Source organism: Octodon degus, unplaced genomic scaffold (genome assembly GCF_000260255.1).
Source record: "Octodon degus isolate 3935 unplaced genomic scaffold, OctDeg1.0 scaffold00118, whole genome shotgun sequence".
Lineage (NCBI taxonomy): Eukaryota > Metazoa > Chordata > Mammalia > Rodentia > Octodontidae > Octodon > Octodon degus.
In genome coordinates, this window is record NW_004524694.1 from 4,112,856 (window position 1) to 4,120,875 (window position 8,020).

Consider the following 8,020-nt stretch of genomic DNA (forward strand, 5'->3'; position numbering starts at 1 on the left):
TTATTTATTGTGTGTGGCCAGCTTAGCCCACCAGGGGGCGGGCGGGCTGGCATGTGGTGCTGGGGGATTGAACCGAGGTCCCTGTGCTTTGCTTGGCTTAGCTTGTTCTAAGTAGGTGCTTTAGACCACTGAGCCATCTCACCAGCCCCGGAATTATTATTATGATTATTATGATCTATAGTCAGAATTCGCTTAAGCTTTTTGAGGATAAGGAATTGTACCTTCATCTGTAAATATTTATTGGTTAAGCTGAATAAGTTGGTTATGAATAAAGACGACTGTTTCCTAGGACAAATATCTTACATAATTTTATTTCAGCAGTGTTAAGAAATTTTTTAACACTTTCATATTTCAAGTGTGTACAGGTTACACTTATACAAAATAAATAATTTAATGCATTTGTAATATAATATTTTCATTGAAATGATTTCATAACAAGTGTTTGGGGTGTCATATTGATTAATTACTCTATTTTCCAGATATTATATTGAAATCTTGCTGCAGGAATATAGATTAAGTGCTTTTGTTGATGTTGGGCTGTACCAGCGTAGAACTGTATATACTGAAGAGCAAACAGGAGATGCAATAAGTGAAGAACAACTTATAAAATCCCAGTCGACAGTTATACAGGAAGTACAGGTATAAGTACAGGTATTTGTACAGTATAAGTACAGGTATTTGTTTTGATGACAAATAGACTTTATCAGAGGTTTATGTCTAGGGCTGGGGTATAACTCAGTGTAGAGCCCTCGCCTTATGTTCCTAAGGCCCTGGGTTTGATTCCTAGAACTTCAAAAAATAAAAATAAGAGTAAACTTGGAAAGATAGAAGCTTTATTCAGCTCTTACTTTTGGTAGGTTAGATGTTGTTTTAGGAGAATGTACCATAGATGAGAATTAAGTTGTGGCTTGGAGTATCTATAAATATTAAATATTCCAAATCAAATAAGCTATTACAAAATAAGACACATTTTATGTAGTTTAGAATAGTTTCTGATTTCTAGTCAAGCAGAGCAGTAAAGAGGTATTTAATACCTGAATTATGGTGACTTAGTGTTTCTCCATATAGTAAACATTTGTATTTTAAAATTTTTTCTTCTGTATTTTTATATTGGAAACAAGGTTATAACTTTAGAAAACTGGGAAACAACCATCCCAACAAATGAAGTTCAGAAGATCACAGTAACCAGCCCGTGTGTGGCAGCTAATTCATGTTCACGTTACCAGTACAGATTAATCTATAACATGGAAAAAACTGGTGAGTTACAAATAGAAGAGTAACGATAGTTCCTGTTTTGTAGACACATAGCTATAAAGCATTTCTCCTAGTCCATGCTACTGTCTAGAATATAAAGTGTGAATAATATACCAGATGATGAAGAAGAAAAGGATATTACGAGTAAAAACCTCCTTAATGGGCTAGAAACTGGAATCATTATAACAACTTTCTGGCATTTACCACCATTTTCCCTTCTAAGGATAATCATAACTATATCTCTAAATACACCTAAAGATTTCATATAGCTGTGACTCACTGGTGCAGGTTCAGAAAATAGCAATTAAATTAGTCACTACAACATTTAAAGTTCTCAAATTAAGAGGCCTATGGAACACTAGCTTCTCAGTTATTAATGACACATTTCTATATTTGATAATAAATCCAAAGAATAATTTTGCCATTTCTCCTCATTATTTCAACTGGCAAATATTTTAAATGCCTACTATTTGCAAAATGTAATACTAAGTACCATATTAAAATAATAAAATATAATCCTTTCCAACAAAAGCATCTCAAATCAATTAAATAGTCTATATTATTGGATTTGAATCAATTTTAGAGCCTAATTCTGCCAAGCTTGATCATTTACATGGCACAGAGTATAGATACTTTGAAAAGTTAGGGGTGGGTGCTAGGGAGATAGCTCAGCGGTATAAGTGCTTGACTGGCAAGCATAAGGTCCTGAGTTCAATCCCTAACACAAAAATATAGTTAGGAGTACAACTTCAGCCTTGGCACAGTAATCCACAGAGATTTTAACTATTCTGCTTTTTATCCCCAATTTTTCTGAAAGGCTTGCTACCTGCTGATGCTTCTGAAGTCATATTGCAATCTGCTTTAAATGACCTCTGGTCTATAAAGCCTGACACAGTTCGAGTAGTAAGGACACAAGATTTCCAGAGCTATATATACACAGTAACTTTCATATCAACTAGAGGTAAGCTTGTGTGTCCTTGTGCGTCCTTCTAGGAAAGGAATTTATATCCTGTGCAATACTGCTGTAAAAAATGAAGCTTCCATGAAATGCTAGAGGAAAAGAAATATGTCCAGAGCCTTGCTCGATTTCAGGATACCTAGAAATTAAACAGTTCCTGTGGTAATTTAAACTCTAGTTCTATTTCGAGAAATATGCACCCCAAAGTACAAGACAACCACTATCTGCACTACAAATAAATACACTATTGAACTATTTTTAGAATTAGTGAAAATATTAATTCTGAAAATGAAAGTTAAGGAAATAAACATTGTTAAGGAGACAGCATCCTGGCTGAATCTCTCCTGAAGAAAGGACTCTGTAGTCCACTCCCAACATCACCTTTTCGGACTGCAGCTCCTTCCTGAAGTCTGGCAAAGTTCACTGGAGTATTACAGTGCACGGTGCTCCACAGTGAGAAAAATCTCCTGTGTTTAATGCAGATAGAGATGTTCTTTATTTTCAAAAAAATTTCAATGGATAATTTTTACATTCATATTAATATTTTATGCAAGGAAGATATGAAGATATTATGGCAACTAAAGTTTAGCAAGCACTTTGGCTATTTGTATATATAAGCCCCCCAAAAAAATCCTTGGATGTGTGTTTGTGTTTGTGTGTGTCTTTCATTCGGGCAATAATTATTTTCTAGTTCATGCAAGTAAAATGTTATCTTAATATTTATATTTATTTTATGAGATTAATAATTGTTGAGGGAATGCAGATTTGAAATAGTTAATTTATTTTTTTAGAGCAGTATTTATTTGTTCATTCACTTTTTGAGACAGGATTTCACTAGTTTAGGCTGGTCTCAAACTTGGCTATCTCAGCCTCCCAACTTTACAGTGGTTGTATTCAGAATTGCCAAAATGGGGAAACAACCTGAGGGGCCTTCAGTAGGTTAAGTGAATACACGCACCGGAACAGCTTGCCAGTGGAGTATTAGCCAGCAGTAAAATTAAGTGCTTTTCAAAGAAGCCCAGCCAAGTGTGGGGGTGCTCCCTTGGAGCCCCAGCAGGAGGCAGGGGAGCTGCAGGACTGAAGAGCTAGCCTGGACAAAGTTGCAGGATCGTCTTCACAGCAGAAGCAAACTTCACTGGGCCAAAGCTGTGGAAAAGCTACATTGCACGTACTCGGCATTGTAGAGAAGCGAAGCCATGGAGATGCTAGGTCTTCTCAAGTGTGGGAGGGCGTCTAGACTGGGCAGCACGGAGGCTCGGGGCAGCATGGAGGCTCAGGGCAATGAAGTTGATACTACATTGAACGCATCATCAAGTGAAATTACTAAACATTGGCAACAACCCAAATATTCATTAACTAAGATTGGATATCATTTTATACAATAATTTATCTATTGATGTATATCTATGGATATAAGGATTGTATCTTTTCATAAATAGAATAATATTCAGCCACAAAGAAAGTTAAATTTGAAGCTTCTTTTCCTGTATTTATGGAAGGGACTACAGGGTGTTCAGGGTCTCACTACTAGATCAGACTTGTAGTGATCTGCCTGTTTACAGCCTCCCAAAAGCTGGGATTACAGGTCGCACTACCATGCCCATTCTCAGTTGCTGTCTCAGTGTGCCCTTGCAGCAGGCCTGGGGATCGAACCCGTGGCCCCTGCTTGCAGGCACTTTAATCTGCTGAGCTATTTGGCAGGCCCAGCGATTTGGCCGGCCCTGAGGCTTCCGTAGGTAAATGGATGCAATGAGAACATACCCATAAGTGAAATAAACAGACCCACATGTGTAAGTATCACATTGTCTCCCTGGTGCAAGAAGCCACATCACATAGATACTGTGAAATGGGAAGAAACTATTCAAAAGAAAGAGAAACTGAGGTGGAGGAAAGGAGAAAGTAAGGAAGGGAAAAGAAAAAAAAAAAGCACACACACACAAGATAGTTAAGATAGTTATACTACCAGCTTGTCTCAGTTCATTGTAAAGAAAGGTTTGTGCTAATATTGTTTGGACACTTTTCATGCCTATGTCTTGTACTCTGAGTAAGTACTTTGAAGATAGCCATACACAGTGTATTAGCTATTGTTCCTCTCCTATTACACTGTTTTGAAATTTTGTTTTTTTTTCTTCAAAATAAAAAAAACTCTAAAATTTTCACAAAAGTTACTTTGTCCAAACATTATGTAAGTGAAATCATGGTTATGCTTGTCGATCTACTACTTAGAGATCGTCGATCTACTACTTAGAGATCAGAGAGAAATTGCAAGGTTCCAGCAGTGACCCTGAGAAATACAGTCCCACCACCGAAACTAGGTATATTTTATGTTACCCGGGAGAGAAGATCAGTGAGATTTCGCATAAAGCATCCTTCCAACGAGTAGAAACTTCTGAGAACAAGGCCTTCCTTCTCTCAGAGCAGCAGTATATGAATAAACCTCGCATGTGGAGCTTCTTTCTGGAAGTTACATTTATGTTGTGTCCCACTCAGGCCTTTTGTGCTAAAATAAAGTGATTGCCACAAACATAAAATAATTTCTGGAACATCCTCCTGCCCACTGATCTTTCCTTCATGGTCAAGTACATCCTTTTGATTATTTTATGTCTATTTCCTCTTAATCCATAGACACAGAATCAAGTAGATAGTACTTTGTGGTTTTGCTATTTCTGTGATAGACAAACTACTTGAATTTAAGGACCTTCATTTTCCTTCCTTTTTTGTATGTGTTAATGCAATCTCTCATGTGAAGCTGATTTTGTTAAGTTTGTTTATTTATTACAGATGTTCACTTTAAAAATTCATCTATTTCTTAAAATTCTGCTTGCTAATTCACTGCAGGTGACTTTGATCTGCTCAGTTATGAAGTATTTGAAGGGAATAATGTTACAGTAGACGTTGTGGAGCAAACCAAAGGAAAACCCAGTCTGGAGACCTTCACGCTGAATTGGGATGGCGTTCTTTCTAAGCCTCTTACTCCGTGGTCATCAGAAGCTGAAGTACTCTCCATCACCTCTCCTACCATGTGCCTTCCCAGCATCCTCTCCCAGTGTGCACAGGCTATTGATAGATGAGAAAGAAAGAGAAAAAGAAAGAGGAAGGCATTGCTTCTAAAAAAATCACCACAAATCATTTAGCATTTTACCAACCTATCAAAATTTATATGCTGTAAATATTTTGTCTAAAAAGGGACACAGAGTTCACCTAGGACAACCACCTCTTTTTTTTCTGGACAAAGCATCTCGAAATTATCAGAGTCCTGCTTTGCTCTTGTGTAGGCTTTGGGTCCCTCTACCCACCCTCGCACTGTTCTCCATCCCAAATCCAACTTGTCAGCATATAACAGTCAGAATGTTCTTGAGGGATGTGGTGTAGTAAAAGCCTAATGATAAAGTTTAAGTATCTTGTTTATTTCATCCAATAAAACCCAACTAAATGTAAAGAATACTTTAAGCAAGGGCTGGCCAGATAGCTCAGTAGACTAAAGCACCTACTTAGACTAGCTCAGTGACCTGGGTTCAATCCCTGGTGTGCTATGCCAGCCCTGCCCCCAGGGCATGCTGAGATGGCAACTGAATGTAATCCCAGTGCTTGGGAGTCTGAAAACAGGAGAATCACTATGTGTCTGATCTGTGTAGTGAGACCCTGTAGACCGTGTACTAAATACTTTTTTTAAAAAGAGTACTTTAAGCAGCAGTAACAGTTGGCATAGTGGACGGGAGTCATTCCACAGTGAGGAGACCAGAAAAAATAAACTTAGTTATAATGGACAAGGTAGGAAAGGGAAATTCTCAGATCTATGCCAGTGGACTTGATGTTTCTGCATGTGAGGCAGCAGTTCATAAGAAAAGAATGCTTATGGGCTATGGAATCAGGCCAAGCACTTGTACAATGAGTTTAAGTCACTATTGGCCTGATGACTAGAAACTATACATTGTATCAAGTCTTAAATTTAAGCAACAATTATGTTTGTGCTTTGCAAGAGAAATACACATGTCTTAAAGGAGAGTCATGAATGAGCGCCACTTCTGTATAGTTCAGAGATATTTATTATTTTTAGATAATCATAAATAAGAGGGCTATATTATTCCTCTCTTAATTGGAAAAATATAGTAGAGCCTATAATGATTTTTTTCCCCAGAGAATTTTTCTTTCTTTTTGTTTTGTTTTTGTATTTAGTACAGAGTCAACAGGGCCTCACTACTAGATTGGACTTGTAGTGATCCTTCTGCTTACAGCCTCCCAAGAGCTGGCATTACAGGCTTATGCCACCACACCCAGTCTCAATCACCATCTCAGCGTGCCCTGGGGACAGGGCCAGCACTGGCAGACCCGGGGATCGAACCCCCAACCCCTGCATCTGCCTAAGCAGGCATTTTAATCCTCTGATCTATTTGGCTGGCCCTCCCTAGTGAATTTTGAGTTCATTGGGAAATCTTTTATTTGGAATCTGTTTCACTGGTTTATTAAATTTTCTTCATTACTCTTTATAACACAAATAAATACACATGTATATGTTATGTAATAACTAAATTAATAATAGCCAGTTGAATATAAAACTATTGTCTTCCTTAAAACTCCTAAAAAATCACTGGCTACTAAAATGATTATGTTAACAAAATATTTAGGAAATGATTCCACAATTCTGGCTAAATATGGGAAATATGACAATGCCTACTAGAATTAATTAGTACAATTAATAGTAGAATATTAATTGAAGATTAGTGGGTAAATTACTAAGTGAAGAATTATTTTATGAAAATGGAATTACTAAAAAGCATATTGTTAATTTAGTTTCAGGTAGCTATGGAAGAAATGGTCAGCACTAAATGTTCACCACAAATTGCACATTTTGAAGAAGGATTTGTTGTGAAATACTTCAGAGACTATGAAACTGATTTTAACTTGGTATGATGGTTTAATGCACTTTGAACCTGACAGAATAAGAATTTATGTAAATGTTGGAAATTTCTGATTGGGAGGGGGTAGAATTCTTTTGTTATTCAAAGTCAAATTTCAAAAATAATCATGTTATAGATTTATTAATAGGGCTTATTCTAGCATCTTCTTTCATTACAAAATGATTCCTTTATGAAAACTATGTCTACACTACACACAAATTTTACTTGCTCTACTCAAAGTAGGTAAGATGAGCAAATGTAGGAGCTACAGTGGTTTTATTTGTTATTTTTCATATGGTATAAAAAATGTCCTGTTTCTTTACTGGCTTCAGCAAACAGAATTATATACTAATTGCTTTTCTTGCTCTTTGAAATTACTCTGTGGTTGTGGTCATCTTTCCTTTGATATTTATTTACCATACCTACAGAAGAAAGTTAAATATACTTCCTACTTCTTATTTTGAAGACTTGAGGAATCTAGATTCACACTATTTCCAAGTGAATATTATTAGGATAAGAAATAAACTATTAAATTATATTAAAACAGAAAGAAGCTATTTAGTTTAGATCACTATCTTAGAAGTAAACCATGAATCTTTAAAAATATGTATCACAAAGCACTTTATATGGGCAGATTTATTAATGGGACAAAAGGAAAATCTATTTCATGAGTTACTTTTTCAGTTTAATCAATGTATTTGTATCAAAATATAGTACTAGCAGCCGTAAAGTTATACAAGTGATTTACTTTCTATTGCTTCCCTATTGCATCTACTCTTGCCATCTCTACATGCATTTCTGTGCTCCACCCAACCTTAACTATTCACACTCCTAATACCAGGCTCTCTCTGTCTCTCCATCCATCTCTGTCTTTCTGTCTCTCTCTGTCTTTCTCTGTCTCTCTCTCTCT

General features: G+C 36.5%; 1 protein-coding gene across 1 annotated transcript in view; it reads left to right on the top strand.

Annotated features, from left to right (window-relative positions):
• Window positions 1-8,020, top strand: part of Pkhd1l1 (PKHD1 like 1) — a 165,853-nt gene that overhangs the window by 36,316 nt on the left and 121,517 nt on the right. The window contains exons 15-19 of the mRNA XM_004640093.2: window positions 480-639; window positions 1,122-1,257; window positions 2,072-2,215; window positions 5,051-5,208; window positions 7,004-7,117. Of these exons, the coding sequence (XP_004640150.1) occupies window positions 480-639; window positions 1,122-1,257; window positions 2,072-2,215; window positions 5,051-5,208; window positions 7,004-7,117 (712 nt within the window). The remainder of the gene's footprint in view (window positions 1-479; window positions 640-1,121; window positions 1,258-2,071; window positions 2,216-5,050; window positions 5,209-7,003; window positions 7,118-8,020) is intronic.